The following is an 18,657-nucleotide window of genomic DNA, read 5'->3' on the forward strand; positions in this document are numbered from 1 at the left end:
TTTAGCTGTGAAGTCAATGTTTGATGCAAGTCTTCAATTAGAGGAAGACATGCTATCGTGCTAATTTACCCTGCAAAAACAGGCCAAGTAAAGCTTGATATTAATCAACATTAACATATTTCATATCAAAGATATGCTGCCAAAGCTGAAAAGCTTTTTAAGATAGTCTGAGTGATGATTATCTGCCAAAAAAACGTGTGTCCGCTCTGTAATACCATAACTTATAACAAAATGTAATCTAAGGTGATTTTAATATGTTTAATGCCATCTTAAAGGTTCAGTGTGTATGATTTAGGGGGATATATTGGCAGAAATTGAACACAATCTAATAAGTGAATTTAATTTTGTGTAAAATCCACTGAAAATAACAATCACTCTGTTTTTGTTACCTTGGAACAAGTCATTTATATCTCCATAGGGAGCAGGTCTTCGTGCACATAGATCACCATGTTGCATCGCCATGTTTCTACAGACTGGATCGATATCAGGCCATGTTTTTTTTTTTGGTGTTGACCACCATAGTAAACAGAGCATCGCAGAAAAACACTGATTTGTAACACAAAACGGCTTCATTCAGTAATTTTACTGGTTTTAACCACCTTTGTTTTGGAGAGGAAGAGGCCTCTGTGGAAAATTTGGCTCCCAGTAAAAACCTCCTGAATGGTGAACACTGTGAGAATTAGAGCCGGTGGACGTTTCAGCTGCTGGTTGCAATCTGCTGCCACTAAATCCCCCTAAATCTCACACAGTGGACCTTTAGGCGTTTCTATATTTTGATGATTATTAGGATGATATTGTGAATTGCAGTTATTTTGTTCATGATAATCATGACATCAAATTTTCATATTGTCCCCTGCCTCTTGATTTATATGGAGGTGTTTCCATACAGACGGAAATTTTACCTCTCCAACACTTCCTGGCACTGAGCTGCACTTGAGCAAGGCACTTACTGTCAGTGACTAGACTGTGGTTGAAGCTGACAGCTCCTCCTGGCTGTAAATGTGCCAATAAATGTGTCTGTATGCAAGTATGTAATCATCTTTGCAGCAGCAGTGTCTCCGACTGTGAGCATAAAACAAGACAAGACCTATAGTTTTCATGTTCACTCATCACAAAATCCATCTCAGTGTTTTTTAATCAGGAGGTAAAATGTGTCTATGGAAGCCTGTAATTTGTTTTTTTGGGGTGTGCTTGTACATGCAATCAAGAAAAATGGAAACTGTGAATGTTTTTTTAAGAAAAATTAAATTTGAAAACTCAAAAAATGCCATTAGTTTTATCTTATATAAAAATGTTTGAAGACTTTTGCACAAAAAATACTAAAACAATAAAGAACTTTAATTTAAGAAGGGGAATCCATATTCCTTAAAGGCACATTTCTGTTTTTTATTCTTTAAGAGAAATAAGGTTTAAAGCCAAATGACTCAAAATAAAATGATTTTTTTGCAGTGTAAGAGGGTGTTTTTTTCACTGTGCACTCTGCTGGTCAAGAATCCTGAACCCTCTATTGTCCTAAAAAGAAAAAGAAAAAGAAAAAGAAAGAACAGTACAAAACTAAACAAGAAGAGAAGAAAAAAGTAAAAATGGCCACCTGCTACGAGCTCTGCAGCATATTATAATCTGTGCAGTTTAGTGACGTCCTAGGTACTAATTATGTGGTGAGGCCTCTCCCCGCGAGAGACGCTGCCTCTCAAACGCTGCAGTTATTTCAGGGGAAACCACAGCGGCTGTATTATACGTTGGGCTCGGGTAGAACTTGTGGCTTTCCTTTATTTGGGAGAGGTGCCACACCCGGAGAACCCTCTGCTACGAGAACCTGCTGCACCCTGAGGAGCAGATCATATGAGGCAGCATATAAAAAAAAATCAGTGAGCTGGAGGTTTATTCAGCAGGTTGCTGAGCCACAGAGAGCTTTTACAGTGGTTGTTTTGGAAATATTGGGAGGAAAAGCATTTATTGTATTGACTTCTGCAGTAAAAAGTGATCTTTTTGTGCTAAAGCTGCACAGAAAAGTTGAAAACTACAGACACCTATGTTTAAAAACGACCTTTTTTGGCCATTTGAAAGTGATTGTGAGTCGGATATGCAGCATGAGAGCAATCATCGTGACTAACTGAGGCTTCTATTTAAGTGGAAACTGTCCGTGCAGCTCTCTGACCTTGTGGTTTGCAGACGCCTAAACCTCCTCAGCTCAGGTTTATTATTAAACAACATTCAGGCCACATAAACTGCACCTTAAGTTCGTGGTTCCCAAAGCGAAGGTTGGGACTCCTCCAGGGAGATGTGTTTTGCAGCTAGGTAACAAAGACAGTCACACATCACTTAAAAACAACAAGACATGTTTTTGTCTTCAAAAAAGAGTTTGAATATAGTATCAGCGTGGTTGGGGTCCACCCTTGCTACTCCTTGGCAGCACCACTGCCTATATGCATACACAGCAGTAATTTCCTAATTTATAGCCCTCAAAATCCGACACTGAGCCCTGAAATAACAGAATAATGTGTGGAGGTGAGATACAAATAAATGTGATCCTGTTTATGTTGGTTCCTCCCATTCAAAGTCGAGTCTCTCTGCTTTTTTTCCCACACGAGCAAACACACACATGCACATCCGCCGAGCCAACAACAGCACACTAAAATGTTAAATGGCCGGTCGCCGTTTTAACAAGCTGACTGCCAGCATCATAAATCTCAGACTGTTCGACTGTTCCTGCACAACAACACCAGCTGACATATCTGGCTCCGAAACAAACACCTGAAATCAGGTTAAAACAACATTTACTTCTACATATGACTTCTGAGTTATTAATTCCATTTATAGCATCAGGGTTATGGTGCAGCAGCCTGTTAAAGCTGTAATTAATGTATCTTTGGCACCAGTCTCATTGTTTCTTGGTTTCCAACCTGGGGATTTGGATGTCTACGAATTGTTGTGAGATGATTCTGACAGATATTTTGCTGCAAAAAGTGCTTATTTTCTCAGAATTTACCCAAATATTTTATTTAATATTTATTATTATTATTTTATTATTATTTTTATTTTCTTGTGGGTTTAGGGACAATTTTATTATTATTATTATTATTATTATTATTATTATATTGTTAAATATTATTATTATTACTATTATTATTATTATATTATTGTTATTATTATTATTATTATTATTTTATTTTTATTTTCTTGTGGGTTTAGGATAATTCTACTTTATTTGGGACTAATAGTTATATCTATGGAAGCCCATTTATGCCAATAAGAGGGGAAAAAGATCGTGTAAGTCATTGTAACAAGAAACTTTCTCGAAATAAAAAGTAAGTGTCTTAAAATGATGAGTCATTTTCCAAACTTACTTATCTGAAAATAATGATGGTGTTATTTCAAATTATTTTGAAATGCGTCATTATTTTAAGAAAATATTTGGTCATACATAATTTTTTGAGAAAAACTTTTCTAAGTAAGTCATTACTCTGGTAAAGATTTTAGTTTTGCTTTTAATTTGTTACTATTATTATTATTCTTATTATTATTATTATTATTATTATTATTATTATCATTATTATTATTATCAATTTCCCATTTTCATTATTCTGACTGGTCTCTGCTTCATTTACCTTTACTTATCTATTTATTTTTTAATCATTGACTGTTTTTTATTGTTAAATTTTGTTATTCTTTTGGCTTTTGCTTTAATGTGTTGTATTTTAACTGTGAAGCACTTTCAGCTATATCTTGTATGAAAAGTGCTTTATAAATAAAGTTTATTATTTCATTTTTTATTTATTAGTTCGTGTGTTTGTTTTAACCAATAAAATAAAGCGACTATATTTATATCAAAGGTAGTTTTGGGAAATTGGTTATTCACAGCTGATAATTAAAGAAGATTGATATCACTGGATGGTAAATACAGTATAAGACCAGCAACCAGTTAGCTTAGCTTAGCATAAAGACTGGAAACAAAGGGAAACTGTTAGCCAAGACCATATGGCGACTGTGGAGATCACAGGATCAGAGACTGAGTCCTGGAAACAGCTTCTGCGTGACCTTTAGGAATAAACTCAGCTGTAGGTGGACATCTATTTCTGTCTGTATATATAGGCTGAGTAAAGTCTTTATTTATCCAGTTTCGGTGAACTTGGATGGAAGCGAGCGCGGCATACTTCACATCCAGCATCCTCTCGCTCTGGGTGTGTCTTGTCTGCCTTTGGCCCGAGGTCTGACCAAAATTAGTGGCCTGCTTTTGTCCGTCCCATCTGTGAGGCCACATCATTATAGCCGTGGCACTCGAAACCCCATCATTCAGCGTCGACCTCGCACTGAAATAGCCCAGCGCTGCATCCTATGGGGGGGGGGCATATTTTTGACCCAAGATCACATCGACTGGGACATTTTATTTTTGATATTTTTGGGGGGATTTTGTCTGAGCAGTGTGGGTTCAATTTAGCATCAATACGTCCCTTTTGTGCAAGAAATTTGCTGTCACTTTCTCCATCTCTAATTAATTTCACCAGCTATTTCGTGCGGTGAAACTCTCTTAATCATCACGTCGTGGCTTCTCAAACAGGAAAATGGTGTCTCATTAAGGCGTAATAAGCCTTTTTTGCTCTGAATTGTGGGTATGATTTCCACCTTCAGCTCACACACCGCAAGGCCGGTGTGGTCCGGTCGCTGGGCGGCAGAAAAGTAAAAACACAAAAAGCTGCAAGAAACTTCCTGAACCACTTCCTAAATTTTGAGAAAAAGCATAAACCAAGGGCATAATGGGAAACACAACTGTTACTTTTATAAAAAATACAGAGGTAAATGCTTTCACAGGGCTTGGTCATGAATTATTGGGAGACAGGAAATCAGGAGGAAACACTTTTGCACTGAAAATAAAGTTTTTTAGGTGATTTAGACCAAAGTAGTGATTTTTTTTACTTAAAGTTACATATTTACATAATCATTCCTGCAAAATGGCATTTTTGGGTTCCAGTTTTGCACAAACTTGTCAGTCATCAACATAGAAAAGCAGTCATATCTGTCACTCACCTTTCTTGCTTTCTTCTTGGCAGGTCACGGCGATCACCTGAGCCAAGGTGACGACCAGGCACACGGTAATCCTAGAGCGTAACGAGGGGCCCATGTCTGCGTGCCAGACATGCAGCGTCCTCACACACAGCCGCCTCTACACACACAGGGAAGTCACAGAGAGAGAGAGAGAGAGTGAGTCCAACCCCGAGCTACAGCATCCAGACTGAAAAATCCAAATATCCCTGAGTGGAACAGGCGGCTCCTGGATGAGCGATTACTGCACACTGAAACAAGCTCCCCGCGCCTCCCTCCCTTCTTTCTCTCACTCTCCTCCTCCTCTCTCATCATTTTTTCTTGCTTCATTTCGAGGCCAGCCTCCTCCTCGGGCTCTCAGTTTCCTTGAAAAGATGCAGCTAATTAAAGGCTGGATGAAATTTGTACATGATGAAAGAAGATGGGCTTTATGATGATGATGGAGGGAAAAAAAAAGCTTTTGGAAGCTCAAGTTGAGCGTTTCTTTTCAAGATGTTAAAAAAAAGAACCAAGTCCGCATGTATGATTTACAGTTTGCTGCTCGACCTTTCACCTTTCACTCTTATTAAGGTTCAATAAGAAAGTCTGCTCAACTTAAATCAAGTGTTTGCTATCGGCAACTTATGTGTCATAATGGATGTAAAAAGAGAAAAATTTGTATAATATGCATATTTTCCATATCTTCAGCTTCAGTTCCAGGTTTCAAAGGGTTAACTGTGAATGTCGTTCATATATTTTTTTTGGCATTCAGGTGTCAGTTTACTGTGTTTTTTACTCCTGTGGTTCTTTCCCTCATTTACCGTCGACGCACCTGTCCTGCATCAGCCTCAAGTAGTCCGTCCTGCTCCTCACCGTCTCTCAGCCAATCAGCTGCCTGCCTGCTCTTCTGCCTCTTCACCTTTATTCGCTCACCTGAGCTTCTCCGCCCCTTTTCTCCTCCTGCACTTCATCTCCTCGCCAGTCTAGTTTGTATTTAAGTCCTAATTTTCATTTTAGTCTTTGTTTTTTTGGGTCATGTGATGCTACCCACTCTGCATCTCACGACAATAATAATAAGAATATAATAACAATAAGTTCTCGTTGCCTTTTTAACCGTGGTTTCTGAAAAAATCAAACCCGTTTGCACATGATAGTTCAAAAGTTTAAATACTTGTAAAAAAAGGCGTCTGAATGCAGCACAAGATAAGTGATGCCGATCCAGGTTTTAAAGAATGAAAAAATACATACAGAGCCAGAGCTGAATAAACTCATATGGATTCTTGGTATTTGTAGTTTATCGGTTGTACCTGAAACATGGTTTTGAACATAAAGCAACCATCAGACAAAACAGAAAACTCTTTTGTTTGTTTGCCATCTACCTGAAATTCTTGCTGACCTAAATCTGTACACTCCAGCTTGAGGAGTTTACAATGTGCATGTTAGGTTCATCTGATGTGTTTTCCAGCTGCCAAATCGGAGCGTCAAGCCGACCGTCTGTCCCTGAGGTGATGTCCCAGAGGCAGAAAACAAACATCATGCAGGACGTGTTCACCTTTGTCTCATACACTGAATAATGTTGCTTCAACCAGCGATTTTTCTCTTGAACTGAGTTAACCAACCGTCCTAAAATCACGTTTCTGTCAGTAGATGAGGCACATTATACTTGTTTGCTTTTCTGCAACAGTTTGTGTCAGGAAGTGTTTCAGGTGCTTCAAGAACAGACTGATTTCCCATTAAAGAGCCAGAGAGCCACGGGGGACAGACGCTGCAGCAGATGGAGGACAGTTCCTCCCTCACATCAGAGCTCCGCTTCTGTACATTTAGCTTTTTTGTTTTTTTTAAATGCAGTGTGAAGAGGAAGTGGTTAGAAAACATGCCCTTCTAATCAGGGCTGAAAAATTAATCAGACTTTCACAGAAGTCACAAAACTATTGCAATATCCAAAAAAGGTGAAATATGTGTCAAAATAACAATAAATCGAGTATTGTGCTGCAGGGGTGTCCTGCCCTGCAAAATGTATTCGACATTAAGGGAAAAAATCTTTGTTTGGTACATATCATCACGACAAATCCCACCATGGTCATTCGTTCTATTCCTATCCTCTTCCCCTCAATATAATAAATGAAATCACAACTGGTATATCGGTCAAAATCGTTGAAATTTAACTTTTTTTTCAACTGTTCAGCCCTACTTTTACCTGGTAGAAAGCAAACACTTTTCATGGCATTATTACTATGGCATCACAGCTATGTTGCCACTTTTCATAGTGCTATCCCGACAGGAAATGCAGTGACGAAAAAAAACCCAAACATTATATGGCACTATACCAGCTGGAAAGGCAGATACGTCTTGATAAATAAATGATGGCATTATCTCACCAAAAAAATCCAGCAATTTCTCTGCCACTTCTCTTGCTAGCATCACAGCAATAAATAAATAAAATTGGTGCCTAAAAGCAGCTCAAAACCGTGCAATGACTCACCTAAAACAACCGTTTTTGTAGCTTGTTGGTTTTGATCAGCGGTCTGCAGCTCGGCAGACATCTCGCCTCGGTGTCACACCATCCGCCATCCTCTCCACCTCCTGATGACAAACGTCAGCTCATATTTAGAAACGTTGATATGACATGTACAAAATGTTCAAATGTGACAAACAAATGGTTTGCAGAAATGTGCAATGCCAACATTTTTTTCTGGAAACTAGGCTGTTACTTTACACTTGTATAGACACCATTTGTGCATTTTTTTCCATTAAACGATCTGAGCAGGTGATTTCCAGGTGAAATCTGTGGCTGCTCACTAATCATCCACTCTGTTAAACCTCATGACCTTTGGATGTATTCAGACTCAATCCTGGGATTCCTGGCTGCACGCCTAAGTGTAAATTGCAGTGTGATGATTTCTTTTATAGCCTCCAACAAACTACATGACCTCCTTTGGCCGAGAAGAATTACAGGGCAACGCGACGTATAGAAAACTAATACTGACCTCAGCTCTTGTGGGAGAAGACAGCTTCTTACATGTGGCATTTAAACCTAAAAACATACAGGCTATTTCTGGATGTCGAGCAGACAGCAGCGGAGCCACAGGAGAGATCAGCCCGTCATCATGCATGCACAGAGAGGCCTGAAGAGGTGGACATTATCCAGACTAAAAAAAACTGCAATGAAAAAACATTAGATGTTGCACAAACCGCAGAGACATCTCTCAAAAGAGAGGCTTTTAGAGGAAGGATTGAGGCCAAAGCACATGTTTCATGTACGGCAGAGTCAAAGGAGAACATGTAGTTACTGTTAAGAGTTTTATTTCAAGCTTCAGTCAGCAGTTTGGGATAATGTGCTACTAAAAAGTGGAATAAAAGCTCAGAAAATGTGTTTTTTGTCATGTGACAGGAAGCTGCAGGCCTACAGTGACCTATCAGGTCAACACACCTCGTCCCATATTCCCTTACACACCACCTGCATTATTTAACACTTCACCAGTTTGAAAGTACACTCCCGAATTAGCTCCCTCACTGAGAGCAGCACATGGACCCAGCAGTCCGAGAGGAATATTTTTTACCTGTTTGATACTCATGCATCAATCGACATGTTCGCCGCAGCCACGAAGAACTTTGTGAAGCAGGTCGGGGACACGGGGAGGCTGATCCCCGTCCCGAGTCTGAGCGAGGCCGACCCCCTTCTCACTCAAAGACATCCTGGTGGGGGAGAAAGAGATCACAGCAGGTACACTGAAGAAACAGACTTCATATTTACGAGTATTTGTTAAATACAGTGTTTTAAAAATCAGTTTTCTCAATTCCTTCCCTTTATGTGGCTGTGAGGTTGGAAAAATCCTCTAGAAAAAGTACAATATTCTAGATGTAATATGCATCATGCATTTCATACATCCTTCCCCAAATAACTTTGCATCTTATATTTAAATCAAGTTATATGGGTTTAAACGATGTTTAGCAGATCCAAGCAATTATTTTACAAAATTATTCAAATTTTGATGCATTTAAATATATAAAACAAAAGAATATCAAATTAAAATAAAAAAAATAAATAAAAAATAGTAATTTCTTTGTTGTTAATTGTTGTTGTTAATCCTCCTTGTTAATCTTCCTTTTTTGTTTGGTTGTTTTTTGTGCTAATTTTTTAGTTATTTTTTTTTTTTTACTAATTTCTTGCAAATTTTTGCCTCATTTCTTCCTTCATTGCTCATTGCCTTTTTCCAATGTTCCAACAAAAATCAAGCAAAATTGCGCAGGTTTTAAAGGGTTAAGTAGCAAAAGTACCCATTGCAGAAAATTTACCCCAAATGTTGTATTATTATCAATGAATTATTACGACTGATGCATTTATGTATAAGCACCTACTGTTGTGGCTTATAAAACAACGTATTTCCTCATGTTTAAAATATTATTTTGTACAGCGGCCTAGCTGTCAAATTAATTGTAGTGAGGTAAACAACAGAGAAGCTGAAAAGTAAAATATTTGCTATTTTCCTGAGCATAACTTGATCACAACCTCTTTGTTTTATGAAACAGGCGTGTCTTCTTATCAGCTCCTCAACTACGAGGACAAATCCGACGTCGCCCTCAACGGCCGATTAGGAAACCACCTCATCAACGACGTGGGCTCCAACATCAGCGGCTCGGACTCTGTGGCCGTCAAAGCCTCCTTCGGCATCGTGACCAAACACGAGCTGGAGGTTCCCACGTTACTGCGAGAGCTCAACTCCAGGTGACACGACAACATCGTCATCGCAGAATCACTCAGGACTGATTAGATGAAGGATCATCTCTAATCATTTATTCATAACCAAGTGGAATTATCTATGTTTTCATTAATTATTGATCTTTTGGACGGACAGACGTAGGTAGAAGTATCATAGCTGCCATCCTAATTTAATATTTCAGATATCATTGATCCTAACAAAGGCTATAAGTTGATACTTGACCTCTGACCTCTTTGTGACAGCAGAAATGTGAGAGCGTTTCCCTGTAAGGATGAATAAATGATTATGTTATTCTATACCGGCACACATATAGAACAGGGACGACATACAAGAGGACAATAAGACAGTCTTGTTTGACCTCAGTGAGTGTCGGATTTAAGGGTTAATTGTGTTGGAAACACTGGTTTAAGCGACAAGAATAGACGACCAAATTTCCATTTTTTCAGAAAAGTGGACCTGGATCACTGTTTGGTTCGTCAGTCGAAGGAGAGCGGGCGAACCGTTCTCTGCGTGGTCGTCCACGCCGGGATGAGAGGGACCACCATGAGGGTAAACACACAGAAACACCCTGTTAACCCTTTGAAACCTGAGCATATAGGCATGATTTCTTTCAAAAACTTGGGAAGGCGACAACAAGAAACTGAAGAATTAGCCCAAAAATTTGCAAAATGAAAAGTAAAAGTTGCAAGAAAATGACCAGAAAATGAACAATATATAAAATTTGAAAAAAATAAAACAACATAATGACCTCTTAAAAAAAACTTAAAATTAAAAAAATAAAATTAAATAAATAAATAAAATTAAATAAATAAATATATAACAGTATAATAGGTTTCTGCACATTTTCCCCTTTAAAGGATTCTATTAATTTTCTCTTTTTCTCTGTGTCTCTCTATTTAGAAACAAATCTCCAGGTCATTTTCTTTTCTTTTCTTTTGACTTTTGCTCATGTTTTCAAAATAAATTAAACCAATCTGCTTTGGTTTTTAAGGTTTTAATGCTTGTAAAATGCTTCTGAACGCAGCACAAGAAAACTGATGTCAGTCCAGGTTTCAAAGAGTTAAAGACCCCAAAAGCAAATATGTTTCCTCTTACCTGCAGTACTGTTTATCAGAAAAGATTGTTTTCATGTGAGTTGCCAAATGGAACTTGATGGCGCTCAAAGTGCCAAAAAATTCAATTTAACCGGAACTCATGATCCGGTAACTCAAGATGAGCCACAGACCTTGTTGTGAGCAATTTCATGCGGGAACTATTTTCTCTTTCCTCCCTGCTCATTAAGAATCTCCTTGGATCAGGAGAACCAGTAGGAGGTTTTAAGACAACCAGTAGGGAAACTGTGCAGATTTATAGATCAAAACATTCCTTGTGAAAACAATCACATGTAAATGCATTACTGCCAAATGATTGGATTATCAGCATCTATTAATTAAAACACTCCTGTTGTGTGCTGCAGTTTCAGATCGACGACGGCAGGAATCCTAAAGGTCGCGACAAGGCCATCGTCATCCCGGCTCACACCACCATCGCCTTCAGCATCTGCGAGCTGTTTGTCCGACTGGACGGCCGACTTGGTAGGAACATGAAATACAGACGTGCATGCCTGAATTTAAACAATTCCTCTGTTGCAAGTATATAAATGAAGCTCACAGCGCTGAAATTACAAACTGCACCTTTGAATTAAATCATTCTGCAGTTCACTGTTTTGCTGACTCTGACTTTCATCCACGACTAACACGATGTAGATGAAAGTCAGCAGAGCACTTAAAGGATAAGACGTGTGGTTTCGGGGGAAAATTAAAGGCTTGAATCGTTGACAGTTGAAAGCTGTGTGTGTCCCACATGTGGATGCATCAGTTGTGGTTAACACCTGAGGCATAAACTGGCAGATGGCCAAAAACGCCATAGTATAGTATGTTGAAAAATGGCTGAAAACCACATATTATAGATTGTAGGGACGCATCATAGGATACAAAGTGGGAATAAAGGCCAAAAAAGGCCAAAAACTTTATACTTTAGCATGTGGACAAAATGGCAAAAAATGTCAGATTTTGTAAAGTCATAAAAATGTCTGAAAACGACATATTCCAGTATCCATAGTATACAAAGTGGGAATAAAGGTCAAAAAGTCATTTTTTCGACATGCTAAATTATGGCGTTTTTGGCCTTTTTTCGACATACTACAGTATATTATGACTTGTCTCTACAAGCTATAATACAACCTTTTCAGCCATTATTATGACCTGTCAAAATCTGACAATGCATGTAACTCTTCACAACCCCCAAATTTCTCAGTTCCTGACTTTTCCTAGGATTGTGTTATTGATCATCTACTCCGTTTTTGCCGTTGTGGGACAGAAAGAAAAAAAAAATTTATACCTCCAACCACCGCACAGGGTCATTTTGACCGCCCATAGAAACAGCTGCGGCAAGCTGCTGTGACAGCTGTCATTGCTAAGCAACCAGACCGGTGACGCAAATCGTTTACACTTTTGATAAGAAGTTTGACATATTACTAGCAAACTGTAGATTAGAGACCATAGATTTTGTTTGTAAACTGGACAAAACATATGCTAATGCTGCCTAAATTTACCTAGGCCACTCTCAGAGGGATCAACCACCGGGCGGTACGCCCACATCAACACAGCAGCTGAGGAAGACATGTCAGGTGAGCCGACAGTCTAGAAAAACATATCATTCTAGTAAGATCCGCCACATTTACTAAACTAATTATGAATATCTACATCGTACTCTGTGGTGTCAGCTCATACTTGTGCACTGCACGATATTGACTGGCAAGGACGAAAACTGTAAAAAGACCGGTACAGCCGAGACTGTGCACAGGGAGAGCACAGTCACGAAGTATTTTTACTTTAGTGATCTTGACTGCTTGTTGACATTTGCTGACTGTTTTAGTCTAAAACGTTCAATAATTGTTGCAAAATGTTCTATTAAATATAAATGATTCTAGCCTTTTAGCCCAGCCCTGTCAGCACCATGGACAGCTCCACAGCAACTACAGAGAGAACGCTCCGTTTTTTAATCTGTTTATTGCCAATAACAAACACAATTATTACCCCAAATGAATTTGTAACTTGTACCTAATGTTCTTTTACACTAATTCAGTTGTTTAAATTTGTTTTTTTTAAATATATTTTTTAGTTTATTGATCAATTTTGAAATGTAGCACATTTTCAAATTCGTCTTATTTGTATGATATCAAGCAATTGTAAAATTAACAAACCTCCAAAACTGAATTTTAAAGTTATTTTGTCAAGTCTTACATCGTATTCTAAAGTAGATGAGAATTAACAACTTACCGGCTTCTGGTCAGTGCACGGTGTAATAGTCTTTCTCGCTTTACATCTGCTGCTCCTGAACTCTTGGATCAATAAAGTGTTTCATTTCTTGTCAGAATGAATCTAAAGTCTTCAAGCTTAAAGTCCACGACTTACAGCAAAGGTAGTTCAGGAGCACTGAGGAGTTCTTGTCCTAACTCTGATTCCCGTAGAGCGAAGAGTGTGACGCCTGAACTGTACGCCGCGGGGATCGTGATGTGTGTTAACTTGGGCTGATCTTGCTCCTGTTCCTCTTCTTGGGCCATCTGCTTCACTTGACCTAATGGGAAGAAAATAGTGATGAAAACTCTTATAACGGATGGAAAATCAGCATGAATCAAACTAAATAACGGCGTCTACCCTCGATATCCAGAGCTTTCCATTGCGAGTCAGATAAGATGGACAGACAGCAATCTGGCGTCAGTCTCTGCAGGACGTCTTCTCGACGAATCAGCAGCACAGACGCACTGCAAAGTCTCTGGTGTACCTCTATCTCACTTCCTGAAAATTGAATTTTATTAAAACGCATCAGGAGAGACAACATTTTTTTTTTTTTTTGCCGTTACTCACCTACGTCTAGAGGATTGGTCATGAAAACAGCATTCGGTGCAACACCAAATATGACCTGATGGTGCCAGGCGTCAGGCACCTCCTCTCCCTCGGGCACAGCCAGCTGCATGTTCATGGTCGCCACGGGAACAGCGCCTTTTCGGATCCAGCGTGCTAGCCAGGGGACTAGTCTGACCAGCCGCCGAGGGTAAAAGTGGAAGAAGCGGCCAATTACCTTCCCCTTACTGGCCTCCTGTGCTCCCTGGATGAGCTGAGCGTGAGTCGCACCTAAAAGAGGAAATAATACTTATTTCAGCTTTTTTTTTTAAATAACCTATGAAATCATTAGAAAAAATCAATTAAAAGTGACACAAAACAACACAATATGAACAACATAGACACACACGACCAAAAACAAAACATAAACAACTAAAAGATACAAAAACCAAGAAAGACGCAAAACAGACAAAAGAGAGACAATAAAGACACATAACGACTTCAAAGAAACGCAAAATGACTACAAAGACAAAAACGACCACAAAAAGACACAAAAATGACCAAGACACAAACTGACCTCAAAGTGACACAAAATGAACTCAAAGAGACAAAACTATGAAAAGAGGTTTAACGACTACAAAAAGATGCAAACCCCCCAAAGTCTCTTGCTTTATGTTGGCCTTTTGCATATCCCAGGAGCCCCGAACAGAAAGCCCCAAATGTCTCTAAACCTCTTAAAAAACCCTGAACTACAGGAAGTCATTATGTTTTCCTTGTTGTGTCTAAGATCAAAGATTACAACTGTGTCTTTTCCTCTCAGAGCCTCACTGTGCACTGACAGCTTGAGCTAAACGCCTGAAATGTCAACGCAAAAATTGTGAAACAGAGCTGAAAAAGTCAATTACAGTGTCTCCTCTGAGAGACATAAAACTCTTTGTCTAATTCAAGAGGGTACTTTTGAATTTGCCTGGTTGGCAGTGCAGCCAGCTGTCACGCTGGCAGGAAAAGCGCACCGAGGGGTTCAAGGCGTTACAGAGCCTCAATCAGTGGGGAAGACATCGTCTCTGTGAGCATCTGTGACACCTGAAATATTACTGTCTGCAGAGCCCCGTTAAAATATGCTACCTACACAGAGTCAGGCTTTTTGTGTTCATATTTCATTACCTGAAATGTCACAACGGTCTGGAGAGCTCGACTGATTAAACTGTAATGTTTGCCAGCTTACTGACGTCAAACAATGTAATCAGCGGTGGAAACATTTTTACTCAAGTACTTCACTGAGGTACAAATCTGAAATACTTGTATTTTACCGAAATGTTCCCATTTCAAACAACTTTTTACTCCTACTTCACTGCAAATCAGAGGTAAATAATGTACGTTCTACTATATTTGTCTGACAGCTTTAGTGACTTTGCAGATTACAGTTTAACATCCCCTTCCTGTCCAGTGAAAACCATGTTTGTGATAAAATGTGTTCCTTTATACACTTTTTTGTCATTAGACAAAGATGAAGATTATATTTCACTGCTGGATTTATTTTGCATGAGAGATAATATTTCAGATAATAATTGAGTGGTGAATATATTACTATGAAAAGCTGAAAAATGTGCACTCAGTCTGTGTTCACTACTGTGACCTTCTGCTGTAGGCGTTACGCAGTAATGGAGGAAGTATTCAGATCCCTTACGTTAACAAAAGTACTCATACCACACTGTGAACATACTCCATTACAAGTAAACATAAGTACTATCGTCAAAATGTGGCAGGTGGCAACGAGGCAGGTATTTGCCGCAGGACTATTTTCATGTTTTTTCCCGTTTATGAAAGAAATCAAATTGATTTGCTCAGCGTTTCAAAGTGTTAAATTCTTGTGAAATGCATTTAAATGCAGCACAAGAAATCTGATGTCGATCCAGGTTTCAAAGGGTGAGTTTATCAAAAACACTCAACATTAACACATTTGATGATTGAAGGTTTTTGCCAGACAGGAAAGGGATTAAAAAATATTGAAAAGTAACTAAAGTTGTCAGATTAGAGTCCGAGTAGAAGTATAAAGGTGTATGAAATGGAAAAACTCAAAATTTAAGTACCTTGTACTTAGGTGGTGACAAATCTAGGGGCCCAAAGTTGTCTCTCCTGTATATCGGGACATTTACCTGCTTCACTGCGGGACAGCAGGTAGTCAGGCAGCGGAGACTCGTTCCTCCTCAGCTTTGTCTGGACGCAGCGGTCTGCATCCTCAGGGGCCACATCCACCCCGAGGGCCTTCAGCACATCCACCACAGCTGTGGCCCCGCAGGCTGATGCTCCGATCTGCAGAGTCTGCCTCTCCAGAGCCTCCTGGATGGACCACAGCATGGCTTCATCTGCTCCTGCCTCCTCCTCCTCATCATCATCACCTGCAGGGAGCTGCTTACACACTGCCTCCATCTGAGAGCAGACTCACCTGAGGACAGGGTTTAAAAGCAGGTTTACACCATATAAACACTATCAAGAATAAACAACATCCTGTGCGCATTAAGAGCATCAATACATGTGGTGTAGCATAACATTTCAGTGCAAACACAGTTCAATTTACACGCTTAAATGGTCCAAAACTGAACTGAATAAAACTAATTTCCACGGGCTTCTCTCACAGCATGACGGATTAAAACGCAACCAAAAGTCTCTCTAAAGCTTCAAAGTGAATAAGCAATAAAATTCACTTGCATTTTTGCCTTTATAAAGTCATAATGAAGCATTTCTTACCACCTCCCACAGAGCCAGACATAAGCAGGCGGCGACAATAACAAATAAGCACCGCGCATGCGCACACTACACGTGGTTCTACCTTCGCTGCCCTGTTCTCATGTTGGACATGAAGTCAAAGTGACATTTAGCGCCTCTGCTGGCCGCGTTTAGCCATGACAGCAGGGAGAAAAGCACTGGAAACACATCTGAGTATTTTCAGAGAAATTCTGAATAAAATGAAATGGTTACCTCTTAAAAATTATCTACAGACATAGCCAGAAATCCTCAAGATTAAGTACAAATGACGTGTTCGTTACTCTGTGACACTGAGAGTGTAGTTAGATAAGGAGCTGCATCTCAAAAATATTATTTTAGGGTGATTTGCTTACAAGGGGAAAAATGATGTTACATTACTTAAATTATAATGTTACATTACTTATATTATAATAAATGATAATAATACATCCAGAAAAAAAAATCTATATGACATCAAGAAAAGATATTTATACAACGATCAAAAAACACACAACTATATGACATCCAGAAAAGACACCGTCCAAAAAAGACTACGTCCATCAGGCATAGAGCACACAGTAGGTGAACCTGTAACTTCGCCTTGCCTGCTTACATCTTGTAAATCTAAAATACCAATAGAATAATAATAAGAACAATAATAATAATTTTGTAATTCAAATTAATGATCTCTTAGGCAGAAAAAAAGGGAAATAACAACTGCCAAGAAATGCATTCAGATGTATCCTCTTTACATAGGAATGCGTCATGTATATTAAATACTGTTATGTATATATAGCCTTGTTTATCCATCATAAGATTCATATTATTATGTTGAATGAGCTTTTAGCCAAGACACTTGATTACATTTAGGTAAGCTAGAGCCGATAGAACAATATTATAAATCTGGTTACAGCAGACACTCTTGTCCTTAAATAAAGACTAAACCATCAAAGTCGTCACAACAAAACCGTTTTCTCCACTGAGACACAGGAAGCTGTGATCACTTTAATGATTTGGTCCTGTGACAGTTTTGAATCAGGCCAAAAGATGTCAGTGTTGCTACACTGAAATGCAGCCGAGCAGCAGAGCATCATGTGGCAAAACAGCAGATACTATATATGTTGTCACCATGGCTGATGCTCGATGAAACAGCCTGAGGAGTGTTGCTGACGGCCGCTTCCTTCTCTGTGTCGCGCACAGACATCATATCATCATCATATCATACGAGGAGGAGGGGGGGCATCAGGTGCTGCAGCAGGTAAATGCAGATCTGCAGACTTTGGCTGTACTGAGACACAGAAGCTCTGCAAGAAAGGTCAGAGTTTTTAGTTTAATTTTAGTTCTGTTTATTAAGTCTGTAGCAAATTCCTCGCTCAAGAGGACTCACACAAGAATTTTCGCCAATTTATTTTGGACAGAAATTGTGTAAACAGGCAACACTGGCTCTTCCTCCAAGAACACTGTTATTTATTTATTTGTTTATATTTATTTCAAATTATTTTATTTTGTTTTATTTTAAGTAAGCAGGCAGCATTAGCTAAATTCCTCCAATGACTTTTAAGTATTTATTTATGTTCTATATATATATATATATTTATTAATTATATCATTTTTTTTTTTACATTTTACTGAGATAATATTGACCCATCTCTCCAGAAACATTATAATTTATTTATTTATTTTTCTACATTTTTAAATATTATTTTAAATGTATTGTTAAAATATATATTTTTTATTATTATATTTTGTCTTATTTTATGTAAGCAGGCAACATTGGCTACATTCCTCCAAGAAAATTTTGTTTGTTCTTTTTTTTGTTTTTGTTTATTTACCTATGTTTTTCCTATTTATTTTATTTTATTTTATTTAACTGAAATAGGACATCTAATTATGTAATAATTTATTTAAAAAATACATTTCATTGAATCATTTTAATTTTTGATTATTTTATTTTGTTTTATTTTCCTAATTTTACTCTTTACTGTGTAGCTCCTTTTTCAATGTTGTATATTTATTTAAAACTGTTTTTTCAATCACTGTCTACCATTTCTATTTCTGTAAAGCACTTTGTCACATTGTGTAGAAAAGCATGATATTAATACAGGTTATTTTCATCATTATTATGGGGGCAGTCCAAGCACGCTGAATTAGTTGGGTCATTGCACGACGCCATCTGGTGGTGGAAAAGGGATATAAGCAACACATGCTTTAAGAGTTCTGGTTGATTAAGAAAGTCATATTTTATGCTCTTGACCACCTCACTTTGATCTGATCCTCCGAAGATTTAT

At 38.4% G+C, this 18,657-nt stretch overlaps 3 protein-coding genes across 5 annotated transcripts in view; 1 reads left to right on the forward strand and 2 right to left on the reverse strand.

Annotated features, from left to right (window-relative positions):
* The window catches only part of LOC121962910 (uncharacterized), a 42,598-nt gene extending 29,401 nt beyond the window's left edge, over positions 1-13,197 (reverse strand). For 2 of the 3 annotated variants that reach the window (XM_042513233.2, XM_088074319.1), the window contains exons 1-5: positions 13,061-13,197; positions 8,580-8,715; positions 8,007-8,178; positions 7,502-7,602; positions 5,026-5,161 (exon numbers count right to left, since the gene is read on the reverse strand). In XM_042513233.2, coding sequence (XP_042369167.2) covers positions 5,026-5,119 — 94 coding nt within the window. In that variant the 5' untranslated portion in view covers positions 5,120-5,161; positions 7,502-7,602; positions 8,007-8,178; positions 8,580-8,715; positions 13,061-13,197. The remainder of the gene's footprint in view (positions 1-5,025; positions 5,162-7,501; positions 7,603-8,006; positions 8,179-8,579; positions 8,716-13,060) is intronic. The other variant, XM_088074320.1, reaches the window with a different exon arrangement.
* LOC121963076 (pejvakin-like) lies at positions 8,607-12,052 on the forward strand. The gene is made up of 5 exons (XM_088074901.1): positions 8,607-8,718; positions 9,550-9,745; positions 10,187-10,289; positions 11,197-11,314; positions 12,036-12,052. The coding sequence occupies exons 1-5, from the start codon at positions 8,607-8,609 to the stop codon at positions 12,050-12,052; spliced, it is 546 nt and encodes a 181-aa protein (XP_087931027.1).
* LOC121962990 (uncharacterized) lies at positions 12,772-16,471 on the reverse strand. The gene is made up of 5 exons (XM_042513346.2): positions 16,373-16,471; positions 15,781-16,070; positions 13,649-13,915; positions 13,439-13,579; positions 12,772-13,358 (listed from the first exon to the last, which is right to left on the reverse strand). The coding sequence occupies exons 2-5, from the start codon at positions 16,052-16,054 to the stop codon at positions 13,192-13,194; spliced, it is 849 nt and encodes a 282-aa protein (XP_042369280.2). The 5' UTR covers positions 16,055-16,070; positions 16,373-16,471; the 3' UTR covers positions 12,772-13,191.
* Positions 16,472-18,657: the final 2,186 nt, after the last annotated feature.

The sequence above is a fragment of the Plectropomus leopardus genome, chromosome 24 (genome assembly GCF_026936395.1).
Source record: "Plectropomus leopardus strain MGB_pleo_1.0 chromosome 24, ASM2693639v1, whole genome shotgun sequence".
Taxonomy (NCBI): domain Eukaryota; kingdom Metazoa; phylum Chordata; class Actinopteri; order Perciformes; family Serranidae; genus Plectropomus; species Plectropomus leopardus.